Source organism: Crocodylus porosus, unplaced genomic scaffold (assembly GCF_001723895.1).
Source record: "Crocodylus porosus isolate Cpor-Errol unplaced genomic scaffold, CroPor_comp1, whole genome shotgun sequence".
Taxonomy (NCBI): domain Eukaryota; kingdom Metazoa; phylum Chordata; order Crocodylia; family Crocodylidae; genus Crocodylus; species Crocodylus porosus.
Window position 1 is genome coordinate 4879104 of NW_017728910.1, and position 17246 is coordinate 4896349.

Genomic DNA, 17246 nt, shown 5'->3' on the forward strand with positions numbered 1-17246 from the left:
CGGACTTGATGATCTGCTCAGGTCCCTGCCGACCCTACCAACTATGAAACAACTGTGAAACTATGTGGTTTGCTGCATATTTGGTAAATAAATATCAGTATGTCCAATACGTTCCCTTGTCATTTATCCTGGGCTGTGTTCTTACTTACCTGTTCTCCTTGGGATGCAGATTCAGCATATATCCTGTATCAAATGATGCTATTACTGATATTGTTTTGCACTGGCAAACAAAGGACATGATCCAAAGTTCAATGTGTTTTGAATCTGAGTCACGAGCAATAAAAACTGTTGCTCTACATGACTGGGCATGTCTCTTGAGAAACTTAATATAAAATTTGAGGTCCAGAAAGATTTCTTGTCTTAACATTTTGAGTGGTAGGTTTTTGGAAATAGTGTCCTACAGAAATCAGTTAGGGTGGAAAGTCCCCTGTGGCTGTTTTGAACATAACAAGATACAGCACAAAAAAGGTATAATTAAAGAATAGCTCTTTCTAACTAATTATAAAACCCCCAAAAAGCATAATATTTGCTAGCAGCAGCATCCAAATAGCTTCTTCAGATTTTTAAGTTGGCTTCCTGAATAAAAAGTGAAATCAGCAGTTTTGTTTTAAATTATCTGCATTTTTCCTGAAGCCACTGTAAATGCAAACTCCAGCAGTTGTAAGTGTAATAGCTATATAATATTACATCCGCAGCCTGCAGTATGGTACTTGCCCACAGCTACATTACTTCTACCAAGCAATTGAAATCATCACAGGGTACAGTAAGTCTGGTTTTGTAAGTAGTCTGTAAGCTACCGCTAAAACACCCACACCCAAGGAGAGCTTCAGTTAAAAATACATGAGGAGGGATCCTCCTCCTGCTTTATCCTCTTTATGCTGTATAAAATAAGAACTTTACTTAATGGCATCCTTCAAGCCCTAGTTCCTCACAAAGGAGGATTTACCCCGGAGATGGCAATATGGAAGGGCTGTAAGTCACCTTCTGAAGACCACATCACAATGCAGGTGTAGAGGAAGTGTCGGGACAGGCAAGAGGGGCATCAGGAAGGAGCCACACGACACCGCTGGGATAATTCCCGTGCTGCAGCCCCAGAAGAGGCGGGGAAGCAGCCAGAACCAGGAGCGCACAAGGGTGACTTAAAGCCACCCCAGCCCCTTTTCTCTTTGGACTGTGAGCTCTGTGCTGTGTCTCTTTGAAGTGCAGCACAGAATTACACCCTCACTGACTACTGAGAGAAGGGGCCATTTAGAAATGTACTTTTGAATCAAACCCATAACTCGGGGTCTTTACTATCAATACCATCTCAACTAGAGTGATGGAAATTTCAAACGTACTTTGCAGGACTCATAGGCCCATGTACCATTATCACAAAACTGAAATGGCTCAAAAAATTATTGATAAAATGTGAAAACTGTCATGGAAAATAAAGCAAATAATGAAAATGTCAGGGTTACCTTTTTTTTCTACAAAGGATTTGACAAAGGACCTTTTTATTTTTCAAAGAACAATTAAATATTTTCATTCAAATTTCAACTCCTTTTCACAAATGCTTGTACAAATGATTTTTTTATTTAGAAAAGTTCATAGAAAGCAAAAGTGTTGGGAATTCTGTTCAAATATACATTCACATATGAGTATGCATTTAAAATATATATATATTTCAGAAGTAATTGTGCCCAATCTATTCCCAATGACTAGCTTTAAATTTTTTTTTATTTTAAAGTCATCCAGTCAAGATACAAAAACAAGACTATAGGACCTAAGTGATGAGTTATACAGCATACACAGCAAATTAGAAGAGAAAATGCAAAGGAGATGTCATTGTAAATAGTTTGTGAAGAAACCCCAAACTAGAATATGCTTGTGTAATGAAACCATTCACCCCATAATTATGAATAGCAAAGGATTACATTTTCAGCCACTCTGTTTGCAGGTAACTTGTTAAGTAGAAAACAGTTTTGTTTGATTCCAGTTAAGACGCTGATTATTTTAGATGCAAAAGAGAAGGGGCGGGGAGGGGAAACCTCTGGCATCTTTTTGGAAATAAAACAAGCAATGTGCTAAGTCCTCAGGGATGAAGTTCAAGTTCTCAGTGAACATGCTTCAGGGGTATAGGTTGTAGCCGTGTTGGTCTCAGGACATAGGCAGACAAGGTTTTTTGGGTAAATCTGATATCTCTATTAGACCAACTCATAGTTGGAAAAATTCTTCTTTGGAAGCTTTCAGGTACAAATACCCTGCATCAGGCTGAGGAAGCATTTGCAGTTGTGTGTGCTCTTCTTGGATGGAAAGAATAGTAAAGAAGCCAGAAGCTGGTATTCTTGCAAGCACACTGACTTCTGGCTTCTTTACTATTCATTCCATCCAGGAAGAGCACACACCAACTGCAGATGCTTCCTCAGCCTGATGCAGGGCATTTGTACCTGAAAGCTTGCAAAGAAGAATTTTTCCAGCTATTTGAGTTGGTCTAATAAAAAATATCAGATTTACCCAAGGAACCTTGTCTGCCTCTGAACACGCTAGTGCTTTGCATTCCATAATAAACTATATCAGCAATATACAGTAGCAATTATCATTTAATTAGAGCCAAAATGTATCCATGTGTGGTATCACAGTAAGGGTGTTTTATCTATGAAGCTTGAATGCAGTATTTCATTGTACAACTGCACACATTTTTTAGATATTTTCAAACAAGTCTTAAGTGCCATGATTCATAGCATAGACACAGTTTGTTCAATTGCTTACAGAAATAATTGTTTGCTTTTCATAACTGTAATTCAAATAAGCTGGGTTCTGCATGAAAAGATACAGTATGTGAGGTCTGTGAAACTTGTATGTTATCAGTTATCTGAACCATTACACTTGTCATCATAAATACCTCTAGACTTTATATTATAGCTAGCATAGCTCTGATGTACGCCAGCTAAGGAGTTAGCCCTCTGAAGCTATACCAGATCACACCCGCTGAGGAGTTTTTAGCCTCTCTTTTTATTTAAACTAAATGTAGCATTATAATACACTATGTGGGTGCTAAAAGACTGATTGCATATTAATCTTATAGCCATGTAAACACCTTACAGAACATTACATAGTTATGGTACCATCCCACTGTCAATCTTAAACCATGGGGGTGGCAGAAATTTGGGGAAAAGCACATGGAAAAAAAGTCTCACAATTCTTCTGTGAAGTCTGGAAGCATTTACAGGTGAAGAAATGACAGTGCAACAAAGATTCTGTTCAGACTCTCTCCGAACAAAACTGTCTTCAGACTCCCAGTGCCAAAAGTGAAGCCATGAAACTCTACTTTTCCATTCTGTATAGCCTGACTTCCTGTGCAACATTAGGAGTAAAGCTGGTTGCAGTTTACTATTTAAATAGTATGATCCTTTACCATACACGGCTAAATTCTGCTTACCTGATAAAGGTGAATCTTAAAGACCCCATTCAGTATCAAGTTATCTTTAGTATTATATTTTCTTGGCAATCATCAATATATAACAGAACGGCATGATTCTTCTCCTCTAGGTTTTCAGATCTAGAAGTCCCCGGAGTGGAGAGCTTAATTATGTGGAACAGTACCAATGTAATATGCCATGGGGTTACATAGAACTACTCTGTGACATGATTTTGATTAGATTAACTGTGAAACAAAATCAGTACTCTGAACTCTGTCCCTGGAGGCTGCAATTTGACAGGCTTGCCAGGATGCAGTTGATAAATGTGCGTCTTTTCCAATTTGAATTTAAGTTTAATTAAGAAATAATCTTGTGGAGGGCTACAAATTCTGCATGAAATCTAAGGAAGTATTTTTTTTAATGTACACAGCAAACGTGAGACAATATAATCCATTTGTGTGGGTATTATGAAGTAGTACAATACAATGATATTTTGGAACTGGTTACTCTTTGGTGATGTACAACAAACATCAATCTGGCTGTTTCTAATAGCATGGCTTCTTTCCCTCCCCTCCCCCCTTCCCCCTTGCTGCTTCTAGGATTAAAGGCCTCTCTTCAGAGACTGCAACTTGAGTATGTGGATGTAGTCTTTGCAAATCGACCAGACAATAATACCCCCATGGAAGGTTAGTGAAAGCTTTAATAAAAGATTTTAATGTGATTGATTTTGGCTCAGAGGCTTACACCTATCATATTAGAAAATGAAAATCTGCTTTTATTAAAATTCAGGCAGGGCAGATTAAAATGTCTCACAGATGATACTGTGGAGTCTTAAATATCTACACTTAAACTAAATGAGTTCATTGCTCATAAAAAAAGAAAATTGAGGATATTTTATTTCCCTATGGTGGCTAAAAAGCCGTTCACTTTTCCAAGTTTATTTCCTTTTTCCTAATTTTACCAAATAACCCTAACATGTACTTGTATTTGAATCTTATAGCATGAACATATTCATGCCAAATTAAATCTACTTGTATTTTCTTATAATATAATATATTTTCTTGCCTGTTTAGGTTTCTGAAACCTGCTTGTGACCATAAAGGTTCATATATTTTGGGGCCAATTTGTAAATGCCTTGCTGCCACTGGGAAGCAGCCATTCACATTGACTTAAGTGGAACGATTCATGAAAGTGCCAGAGGTTCTCATGACAAGCAGAGATTCACAGTTAGGCTTGATACAGGAAGGCTGCATAACCCAATACCCTTAACATTATTCTCAATATAAGATAAAATACATATTTTTTGGGCTGAGGTCTACTGACATTCTTCTCTCATCCCCTACCCATATAGGCCTCTCTTCAACTCCGCTTGAAATCTAAAACTGCCATTGACTTTGATGCAGAGTGAGAACAGTACATCAATACTTACTCGGGCAGTCAGTTGTGTTATCCCATAGTATGGAACGGTATGAATTGAATGCAGTACTTAGTATATCAGAGAGCTTGATGAGAAGTCTTTAAAGCCAGATTCATCTCACTCATTCTCTGAAGAAGGCCACATTGTTTTTAACGGTTGATCCAAGCAGGAAGAGGTATAAAATTAGTTTTATCTACTACCATCTATTTACAAGGTCAGCCTGTTCAGAAGTAGGATTTAAATGAGTGATAGCGACACATTCGCTGGCACGTTTTCAAAGTATAACTTAAATAATAAGGACTTGACCTCTGGTGGCTGCATGAATCATACCAGCTCCCCCATCTGACAGAAGCTTGGGTTCAGCAGTGGCTGAAGCTGGCAGCAGTTGGACCACTTCTATTTCTGCCCTCTATTGAGTTGTCACCTGCTACTTTACTCACCTGATATAGCTGGTTATGTGCTTTAGTGTACTTCTCCGTCACCTGAAAACGTGGCCCCTCCTACTATGCTTTGGAGTAAGTACCCTGTCTAATGGAGACTGTTTACTTTTGTCTTAGATGTTAGGCATTTATTCAAACTAACATGGCCCTATCCATGTTCAGAGTCAAATTATCTTCTCTACCACAAGAACTAGAATTTTTTTTTTTTTTTTTTTTTAAAGCTTGCAATCTGGGGAGTCTGAATCTGCCATGGGTCATGAGGAAGTAAATTTCCCAAACATCCCCAAAGTGTTAACAACCTGGCTCTAAGCTTGTAGTTTGAATTTCAGAGGTCTTGATGCTTGTTTGTTAAGAAAAACTAAATCAGTCTGAACCCTAAGTGTGGATTGCATTAACATTACACTGACTGACAACAGCCTGTAGCTACAGGTTCAGGAAACTGGCCTGAGGTTTTTAAGACCAATAGAGATTTACTAGGTCAAAGAAAACAACATATTGTGTCTTGGAGGCAGAAATGACCTTTTGGCTCAGTCAGTTGTAATATAATGTAACAGTACAGAGTGTATTTTATACGTGTGCACTTTGTATCCAAGACTGTTATAATGTTTATATTCTTGATTGAGCCGAAAGAGAATAACCCAGAAGTGCCTTTCCGAGTTTCTTTTACTATTGCCAGGTCTGTTTAAATATATGATCACTGCTCAGACAGAAACCTATAATAAGTAAATTTTACCAACTTTTACCAGGTTAGAACATCTAAGCTATGGCAGATGGGAAAACTTTGCAAAAGTGTTCCATGAATTGGCTTATGGTTCCTTTTACAGTTGCTTTCTGGAGCATTCTACAAAATGCTTTACCTGCAGTCACGATCACAGAAACAGCACATTTTAAGTGAAACTTTCTTGGAAAGAGAATTCTAAATTCATAAATGCCTAGGAACACGCCTACACCACCTCACGCAGATCATGTCTGCTCCATGAGCACAACCTCACAAGCAGAAGTAGCTACCTTTACAGTGCTGAGCATGTGCCAGTAAGCTCTGGCTTTCTGTATGTGATGCACAAAACTATAGTGGCTGTTAACTATTTTGGAAGGTAGGCTGTGCAAGACAGCTTAAAAACCAGAAATTTAATTTGAAGAGTTTTACATCCAACCAAGCAACACACGCCCAGGAAATATCTTTGTTTTTTGTTCAAATAGTGCCTGGCACAAGGGAGTCCTTGCCCATGACTAGATTGTCTAGGTACTACAGGAATACAAATGATAGTGTACGGTTTGGCCAGTCAGTGCTAACCAACACAGTTCAGATTTCGTATATTTAATTCAGATATTTATCTAGAAGGAGTCTCACCTATATCGTGCTTTAAATAGCAGGAGAAAGCAGTGGAACTGCAGGATTTGGAATGCTAATACGAGTTACCTCATAGTTGTGCTTCCCCGCTTACATTTTGCTTTAGAAGGTAAACTGTTTGTATGAAGATTTTCCTCCGTCACGTTTCACCCCTTTCAGCATGGTTTGACTCTGCCCTGGGGTAAAATCCATGCAACTCCCAGAACAAATGTTGCCATTGCAGTGAGCTCATGCCACCCATTGTGACTGTGTGTACCTCTTGTGCCAGACTGTCATGCAAGTCTACCACTCCAGTCTCACCTGTAAGAAGCAGAGCTCAACAGTTGATGGGCTTTGGTAAGTGTAAAATCCTGGGACTCCAAAACAGGATTTTCCTTGGGAACTTTAATCTTCCCTTGCCCTTCCTGCTAACTTTCTTCACTGAATCCAAGGATTTTACAGTGGCAGCTAGAGAACTCATCCTCCTCTTCCAGATCTCAAACACACTTAAAAAAAGGAATTCATTTTTACCACCACTTCATCCCTGTCAGATAAAGCTTAAGTTCTTCCTACCTCCTTCTTGCATATGGCAGCATTTCTTTTTAAATGTCATAAGTCAGATAAAAGCAGCCTCCTGTCTTGTACTTAGGCCTTTTCACTACTCTGCAGCATCTCCAGTGATCTAGTGTGGTACCCATTTAAGCAAACTGACTTCTCTGCTGAGGACAGGCTACAAGAAGTTCCTTAATATGCTGTTTCTCAAAGACTTGCCTGTCTCAAACCAAAATACTGCTAAGATACTGCACCTAGAAGATACCAACATATATATTTGAATGCACTTTGCTACGTAGTGCCATAAAAGCATGGAAAGACTTTTTTTCTGAACCTTAATGCTTATTCTCTAAATGGATCAATGTACACCATAAAGCAGATTAATTGAATAGAAAGGATTAATAATATAGTTTACAACAAAATGTTGTCCCATTCATGTTCCTCCTTTGGCCCTAATGACAGTTTTTATACATCTAGAAATAGAAAAGGAAAGTGATTCCGTTTGAATCATGAAACACTATTTGAAATAGCGGGAAGAGAACTGGAATTCTACAGCATGCTGTACTGCTGTAACACTAAGGTCTTAGGTGAGATTTCTTTCAAAGACGGTAGCTTTGACTGTGAATGGTATGGCGTTTACTCCCTTCAAGTACTTCTTGCTTTATTATTTTGATTTTGATTCACCTAGTAAGCTACTTCTATCCCAGAGCATCTGCTGAGCCATCTGTCAGCTCTGCAATATCTGGCATACAAAATGTATTTTAAACTTTCCTGGAGAGAAAAATAATCCCACAGTCATTTTCAAATTCTTACTCCTAATGTGTCCATTGTTTTTTTTCCAGAGGTAGCATCATAGGGAGAGCAGGTTTTCTTTGGCTTGGTGGATCCAGAATAAGAGAAAAATCAGTAAACAGTTTGATTACATGTTGTGAATTTATGGATAGCCAAAACGTAGGGAATCATATATATCCATAAATAGTGAATAACAAATGCCTTATAGCTAGAGTATTCCTCCCCTAACCTGAATTTCTTGCAAGCATAATTTAGACATTGTACTTCATACTTTGAACTATCTTCAGGAAAAAGGATCAGCCTTTTTCATTAACTGTAGAGCACTCACTGAGAAGATCAGAAATATTAACCTTTTGGTTTTTCTGCTTCTCTTCCATAATATTCACAACTGCCAAAATTCTGCAAAAGGAAATCCTGTGGTATTCCCAGCCTGAAATGGAAATCCTGAAAAATCTTGCATTAAAATCAGATCAGGAAAAGATGGTCATATTTTGCAGACTCAAGATCTTGATAGTTCAAAGTAATCAGCCAAGTTCTGGGCCTGACCTCTCAGCCTTTTGGGATTTACCCACATTCCAAAAACTTAAGAGATTTATTTTCTATATAATATCCTATAAAGTTCTCTGGTCTTTATACCCTTCTTTTCCCCTGTTGGTTTGGTTGTTTATATATATATAATATAGTACAACCTCATTATAATGAAACTACAAAGGACCAAGAAAAGTTCATTAAAATAGGGTGTTTGCTATAATAGGGTTAGTCAATTTGCTGCATTATAATTGTGAAAAATTGGTTCCTACTCTTGGGATTGTTAATATTGGGGGTTTGTTACAAACAGGGTTCATTTTAATGAGGTTGTTTTATATATATCTTGTCCATTTTAACGAACTTAGAAAGCAGAACTGATTAAAGAGACAAAATGCTGGCAAGTACTGTACAAATAACGTCAGAATCCACTTTAATTCTCCTCATCTACAACACCTGTTATTTATCTGTGATCTCTGATGACTAGAAAACTTTCAGGCCTGGAAAATGTATTGTATGATATATGATTTTGTCAAATACATACATCATCTTGAGGGACTGGATTAAAGTGGTCTAATTCAATTTGCATGTGACCTAGAACAGATTTGAATTTTTGAAGCACTCCAGAGTATTTCATAGAAATTAGAAACACCTAATCATCTAGCCCATGCCCTGTCAAACCTAGATTGTTCCCAACTGTTGCAGTGTGTTTAAGTTCATAGCGATCAGTTTAAGCTCTTGTGCCTAGGGGCATGGATAACTGAGCCTGAAGCATTTTTATTGGAAGACTTTCAATAGTTTACATTTAGAAATGTATTTGACCAGATGATTGTAGTCTCTGAGGGGAGGGAATACCTTCTGCTTAACTAAAACCTAGTATTTACCAAAAAGTCTTTTTCCTGTATCCCAAATACTGAAACATTTTTATTATAACACAAAATCAGGTGTTGAGGAGACTAAAGAAGAGGATTTGCCCCAGACTTCAATGAAGGACCGTATTCATTCAGATGAAAAGTACTCTTTCCTGCCATGGCAGGGGGTCGGACTAGATGATCTGCTCAGGTCCCTCCAACCCTACCAACTATGAAACGATGAACTATGAAAATGTAACAGCACAGTGTGTTAGAAGAACTTACAAACCTGTATTAGAATTCCAAGAACTGTCTAAATAAGTAGTGATGGGCTCATACCACAGTCCCAGGTCTGAGCTGGTTGCTCAGTAGTCCAAAGCAGGATGTAGAATCTGAACTCTCTAGAATTCGGTAAACAGCAGTGGAAAGTCATGGTATGCGCAAGGCTCCTTATCAGGGATCTGTGTTTCACCTGTCTTTTTAAAAAGTATGTTTTTCTTTCACTTCTTTGAATAATAATTCCTCTGGATAAGCAACACTAGTTCTTTGACAAAAAGTATCTGGGTTCTGGATGGGAAAATGCTTTTTGGAACTTTTGCAACTTTAGGCACCATGAACAGTTTGATTTAGCAATTTACCTTTTTTAAGTAGCAATGACTAAGGATGAGCTAGCTCTTAGCATAGAAAATAATCCCAGCAAACCACAGAAGTTTTTTCTAGTAAAACATTTGCACGGGGCTAGGGTCTGTAGAACGTGTCCTAGGATAGGAAATATCCCAAAAGATCTCCATGCAGTGTTCAGCCTCTGTTGTTTTACTGAAGAGAACTAAGGGAGTGAGGTGTAGGCTGCAGAGCAAGCTTCCAAACTTGGGACACCCTGGCACTGTGCAGGATAGTGAATGTGAAGGCCCTTGGTTTCTTTACCATCTCTGACTCCCAGGCTTATGGGAGTCATGCTGATAAGGATTTCATTAGCTGTGATGGGCCTCAGCTGTGACTGGCTCCTTAAGATTCAAGGAGGTGGAGAAGTTAGCAGTGTTCATCTCTCCTGTGCAACCTACTCAGCCCACCTGGTCTCCACTCTTTCCTTCTGCTTGCATCTGGAATCCATGGAGCAGGGTTGGAGAGGAAGCTGAGCCTCAGTTCCATACACAAGTGGAGAGACTGGTGTGTGGGATTTACCTTCCCTGTTCAGTAGACAGAAGTGAAAAGACATCTCCTGTGATCAGGAAGATAACAAAGAGAAACTTGATAATTCCACATGGTTTTGATGCTCTTTATCTCATTGTTACATTTCATGCTTATTATCCCATTGTTTTGTAAACATAGTTATTGCATCAGTGGTTACAGGAAGGTGCAGGTGGTGTTTAAAAAGCTGTTCGCAGCTAAAAATAATGACGTTTTGTTTGTGTTTATCATGTGGAGAGGCTCTGCTGGTATTACTCAGTGGGAATGGGTTTGTGACTCACTGCGCAAGCTTCTGAACAAGTCATTATCCTCAACTGTCCAAGGACAAGGAATCAGAATTAACTGAATTTTGATGAGATGTAGCAGTCCACCTCTACTGCAAGCTATGTTGTATACAGGATCCATTAGGGATAGGAGAATTAAAAGACACCAACTTGGGATTTATTAATAATATGCTTGTATTTGGGAGAAAATAAAATGATTCTAAACAAGTATGAGATCAGAACAGCAGTGTAGCCAGCTTAGCAACCATCATTATTTATTTTTTGCAACAGCAGACAGAACCAGGTTACAAATAATACAGGTGCAAACAGATGAACAGTTTTCACTTCTGAATGCTCATCACTGCTTGTTAATTGGAAAATATCAGTTCACGTGCACATTCTCTAGGAAGTGACTGAGACCTGGGTCCAGCCACTGACAAGGCTCAGGCAGATTGTTGCACCATGCTGAGACTTATTGATGTCAGTGGGGCGCTGCGTAGGCCCAGCAGTGTGTCCACACGTTGTCAGTTGCAAGATCAGAATCTAACATTCTAGCAGCTGCTAATTTAAAATCTTTGACAAAGTGCATGCTAACAGTTCCTTATTTGTAACACAGAACAGGATTCAAGGATTAATACTTTTTTCCCCCAAAACTGATAGTAGTCGCTTGTGTCCACAATGGTATTTACTGCAAAGGAGAAGGAAATTTTCCTTGGTATGGCAGGGGAGTATATGTGGGGTTTATTTATATATTTTGTGCAATGGAATTACTAAGTAAAATATTTTAACAATGATTTTTTTCCATATAATCAATTTCTGTTTAGTAAATAATGGTAATATAATACATTTAATAACAAATTAGTAAGCACCTTCATGGTACCTTTGTGCAGAAATGTCAAGGGAGTTCAGTCAGTAAGCCTGAACATAGAACATCCCTGTGAGATAGATTAGTATAATCGCTGTTTTGTAGATGGCAAACCTTAAGCTTGCCTTCTAAGCATTAGCCTGTACTTTGAGAAACCTCCATGTAAATGTATTACATGTTACAAAAGGAACAAGTATGGTAGTCTGAAAGAGAGCTTGGTTCATTTTGATTGGCAGTTCCTATGCAGGGCTCAACTGTCAGAAGTGGGAATTGTGCAGATAATTGTAAATTCATGATAAAAAATAATTATTAGCAATACAGTATCTCCCACATTGTCTGCCAGTCTCTAGCCATTGCCATGAATCCATTGCTTCCTTCAGAAATAAAATGTCTTCATACTTTAATAAAAAACTGATGTGGGTAGGAGTTGCCTACCGCTCAGGAAAATCCAGATAATTTTTACTATGGAGACCAAGCTATCTAAAGCATTGCAAAGTTTTGGACTCAATTGATATTTCTCAGTGTTCTTCCTTTTTGTTCCCTCCCCACATCCCTCCAATATCCCACCATTTGTGACTGCAGAAGCCCCAGTAGGCAACAGAAAGAGAGGCAGGATCCTACCATTACTTAACACTTATTTTACAATAGAGCCCAACAAGGTTGGGTTCTATTGTTCTTCACTGTAAAAGGTAAGATAAATGATAGTCCCTGCTTCCAAACAACCTACGATGTAAATAGAAAGGAAGAAAGCGGTGAGTGAAACAAACAGATCAGGATAGAGTTGGAGATAAATAAATAGGAAGTGAAGAATTCTGAGTCGGTGAGTAGTAACAATTGCAGCTTCTCTGCCTAGTCACAGTTAGGTTGCTTGGATGCATTACAAATAAGGGAGGTGAAGGGACGGAGGCTTCCCATATCTGAACTAGATATTCCAAGTATTTCCACCTGGAAGGAGCACCCTGGGAGAAACATTTTCATGCTGTATTAGAAAAGCAGGGAACTAAATGAGCAAGTCTATGTCACTGATAAAGTAAAGGTGGGAATCCTACTGAGGGTGGATGCTGTGCTACCCCAGTTGGTCTCTGTGTACTGTGATACAAATAAATGGATGAGGAAATGCCCAATGTGTGTTAGCACAAAGATCAGTATCTGACCCAGATGAAGTAACTTTAACCTCCTTCAGAATGATAATCCAGGTGAAACAGTGCTCTAGTTTATAAATTTTCCCTTATTAAAATATTAAACAACTTCTGGCTCCAAACCTGGCAGTCACCAATACATTTCTGTTCTGCTGTGACTTATGTACTCTCAGTCACAGACCTCTCCCCAGAACTAGTTAGACATCATTGGCAATGCATTTAACTGACAAGAATAAACTCTTTTTATTCTGGTCAACGCGGTTCTTTGGTTACACTGAATATCTTTTATTAGGCCAACTAAAATAGTTGGAAACATTTTTTGCAAGCTTTTAGGCACAAACACCCTTCTTCAGGCTGAGGAAGTATCTGCATATGTTCTATGCTTTTCTTGGATGGAATAGAATAGAAGCCAGAAGCCAGTATGCAAGAATGCCAGACAGTGAAAATGCAAATTGAGGCAGTCAGTGGGTAAGAAACAGGTGGTGGGGGGAGAAGGGGAATGTAGACCTGGTGATAAGATGTAGCTGGTAAATAGTAGAGAGATTATCTGGGGTATCGGATGTTGGGCAGCTTATAATGTGCCATAAATCCAATGTCTCTATTTAGTTCGTGATTTTTTGTATCCAGTAGGGTGATGAAGTGAAGTTCCTAGGCTTGTCTGTGAAAGGTGTTTTGTAAATTCCTTTTGAGGTTTAGAACTGAGAGATTGGAGAGAGAGTGGTTTTCTTGTGACAAATGTGCCCCCACAGGTAATTGGGTATTCTTGTCTTTGATAGATTTGCAGTGTGTGTTCATTCTGGTACGTAGTTGTTGTTTGGTTTTTCCTAAATATTGTCCATCAGGGCATTTAGTGCATTGGATGAGATGTATTACATTCCTGGAGGTGCAGGTGGTGTAAGATCCAGGAGTGGTGATGGTTCTGTTGTGGGGTGGTGGAGATATGTTGTCAGGTTTTACATTTCTTGTCATGGCATGGTCTTGATCCATTTGGTTTATTTTGGGCCATAGGTTTGCATTCCACCTATTCTGGTTTTGCATTCCATCTTTCTGCAATCAAGGCCTAGAGGAAGGAGAAAATAAAGGGAGAGGAAAATATGAGATAAGATTTACAGCAATAAAAGCTAAACAAAAATGACATGAAGAAGCAGGCATTGGTTACCAGTTAGTCCATTGCTTGAAAATATTTAAGGTACTTTGATTATTCAGTACCAAGGTAGTTCCTTGTTCATCATGCTCTTTATTGCACCAGAGTCAACCCACAAAGAAATTCAGTGAGGTTTTTGAAATGAAAGAAATAAAAGTGCTGTGGGTCAGATGGACAAGAATGAGCTGCAGAAGATCTTGCCTCCCACTCTTCCATGGAGGGAAGCATTTCACCCCAAATAAAATATAGCAAATTACTAACTGAAACTTTCTTTAAAATGTGAAGCAGAGTAAAAGGACCACTGTCCAGTTGTGAGAGAGCCTTCACGGGTACGTCCACCATGCAAGCACGTGCACTTGCAGCAGCTCAAATAGAAGTGGTGCAAATTTGAGCTGGGGCTTTTTGCCTCAGCGCACATGCTCGGACATGCACTTTGGTGTGGAGCAAATTGTGCCACCTGGGGCAAAATAACCCTGCCTGGCTCCTCCTGGATCTGCAGCCAGGGGGAGCTAGAGCCTGGGGCCAGCACCTGTGCTGTGCCCAGCAATATAAAAAGCTGCCCTATCCTGGCTCCAGCAGTACAAAAACCTGCCCTGGCCAGCAGCTCAGGACTACTCACTCTCAGGAGCTTCTGGGGCTCAACCACTTGGTACCTGGGGACACTACCCCTTGTGTCAGCTGGACTGCTGCAGCAGCATCCCAAATCCATTTTTAAAAATACCCCCAAATCCATGTTTTTCCACAATTAACAGAAAAAACCACTCTATATATATATATACACACACACACACACACACACACAGAGAGAGAGAGACAGAGACAGAGACAGAGAGTGAGAGAGAGATAGCAATCAGTTGGGCAATGCTTTATTGGTATATTTACAAAGTTAAAGCAATGTGGAAGCCTACCAGTGTCTCTATCATCATGATAAAATAAATTCTAAATACCTATATGTGTTGATGTGTACTTCTGGTTTTCTTCGCACACGATGGGTGTGTGATGGGGGGATGTGGTGTTTGCTGGAAGGGGTGTGGGGGAGGCGGGTGTGTGTGTGTGGAGAGATGTGGGTTGGTGTGTGGGTAGGTGTGGGGCGATTGCTGGGGGAACTGTGGGTGTGCCTCTGGCCCCCACAGGGTACAGGGCCCCCCACAGCACATGGAATGCCCCCCTACAGGGCCCCAGACCCCCCACTCAGGGTCCCAGGCACCCTGGAGGGCCCCTGCCTCCCTGCCCAGGGTCTCAGCTCCCCCTGGAGGGCCACAGTCCAGGGCCCATAACTTACCTTTAGCAGCAGCAGCAAGAGTGGGACACTCTAAGCCATGGTGGCAAGTCTCTGCTGCTGGGCCAGGCCCTTGGTGGCAGGACCTGCTGCCCTCAGGGCCCCTCTGCTGCCTGGCCAGGCTGGGCCCTTGATGGCAGGACCCAGCGCAACACACGGGGACCGTGTGCAGGGCCCAGCTGGGTCCTGCCGGCCCTGGGGTCCCTGTGCTGCCTGGCCAGACCAGGCCCTTGGAAGGACCCGATGCAGCATGCAGGGACCCTGTGATGGGCCCAGCCAGGTCCTGCCACCCTTGGGGTCCCTGTGCTGCCCAGCCACGCCGGGCCCAGGGCAGCAGGACTGGGTGCGGTATACAGGGACCACGGGCTATGCCCGCCAGGTCTTGCCACCCTGGGCCCAGCCTGGCTGGGCACCACAGGAGCCCTGAGGGTGGCAGGGCCCGGCTGGGCAGGGATTGGAAGGTCTGGGGGGCTGGCAGGGGGAGGGGCTAGGCAGAGCACGGATTAGGGGGCTGGGGGAGCGGGTGGGGGCTGGTGGGGATTCACCTCATGGTCGCCTCCCCCCTTCTCCAGCCCCCCCAACCCTTTACTCACCATCACTGGAGCCCTGGTGCTGAACATGCGGCCTGGCCAACCACGTTTCAGCACCAGGGTGAGGGGCCACCCGTGAAGATGCTCTGGTAGCCAGAGTGTCTCCCTGGAGGACCCAGCCTCCGGTTGCCACGCTCTGGTGCCTGTGCCCTGCTACACTTTTTTTTTTGTTTCATTTTTTTTTTAGATGTCCAGGGGTCTAATTTTCTCCCCACACTGCAGACTTGCAGTGCAGGGAACATTTTTTTGTTTCCACATGTGCCTCTTGCCCCGCCTCAAAGGGGTTTGAGGCGGGGCAAGAGGCACGTGCACGCTCATCTGGACGCGTCCCACAGGAGTAGAGGTGGAGACTTTATTATGCTTATTTGCTTGTCACTATCTGTGAAAAATTGCATAACCCCTCCAAGATTTCTGTGTAATGTATCCTCTGCAAAGTTGTTTTGCTTGATCTTTTTCAAAGAGAATGAGAATCCTCATGATACAAAGGGAAATCTATCCTGAAGAACAGATGCTGTAGACTGTAAAATAAGTACCAACAAATGTAGCATGTAATTTAATAAGTGGTAATACACCAGGCTTTCTCATTCCATCTTACTAATCAATAGCAATAGTTATCATAACTTGACTGTAGTTTAACAGGTCAAAAATCCAACACATAGATTTAAATTCCAATCAGTTTCTTGTAGCTTCTTCCTGAAGGTACCTAGTGGAAAATGACAGGTCCTGCTGATTGAAAGGCAACCTGTGCCTTACCAGATCTTAGGGACACTTTCTTATGCTTCCTAGGTCTGGTTTAGGTTATTTTTGTCTACTGCTTTTTAAAGGAAATGTATTATAAGGCATAAAAAATAATTAGAGTATTAGAAGTATTTTTCCATGTTATTTTTTTAATGCTAGCATGCTTTTGAATATATTGAATCCCTGAAGTGATGCATTGGACCTCTTAATGCATAGTTTGCTTTGGAATAGAAAAAATAAACAAGCAAATCCCTGAGTCATAAGCAATGAAAGTCGTTTAAAGCAGGAATTTTAAAACTGTCAGAGAGTCTTACGATGTAGTGAGAGTCTCATGCTCCTTGGATCATGATATGTCAGGATATTTTTAAACCTGAACTTGTGGCATCATGTGAATATAAGAGATTCCAGAATAAAATGGTGCATCGGCTGTCTGAAGTCCCCTTTTACTGCATGAGAGCACCTGTGCTAACTGTGGATTAAGTGTCCAATTACTCATTTGTTTAGATACAATTCTAAAAATACGGCCCTAAAGATTAATCTTGCCTTCAAGTTCATTGTTAAATTCAAAATGATCATTCTAGCTAGAAACTGTCATTCATGCAGAAGGGTGGTTGTGCCCAAGCTTAACAACAGAGAGGCTTATTAATGGTGGACAGGACAGTGATTATACAGCTCTGATTATTCATAAACATCACCAGCTTCTTACAAGGATGACTATTCTGCAGTCGCTGGGAG

At 40.7% G+C, this 17246-nt stretch overlaps 1 protein-coding gene across 1 annotated transcript in view; it reads left to right on the forward strand.

Annotated features, from left to right (window-relative positions):
• KCNAB1 (potassium voltage-gated channel subfamily A member regulatory beta subunit 1) overlaps positions 1-17246 on the forward strand; it is a 225230-nt gene that overhangs the window by 187162 nt on the left and 20822 nt on the right. Inside the window, exon 8 of the mRNA XM_019532631.1 lies at positions 3998-4084. Within this exon, the coding sequence (XP_019388176.1) occupies positions 3998-4084 (87 nt within the window). The remainder of the gene's footprint in view (positions 1-3997; positions 4085-17246) is intronic.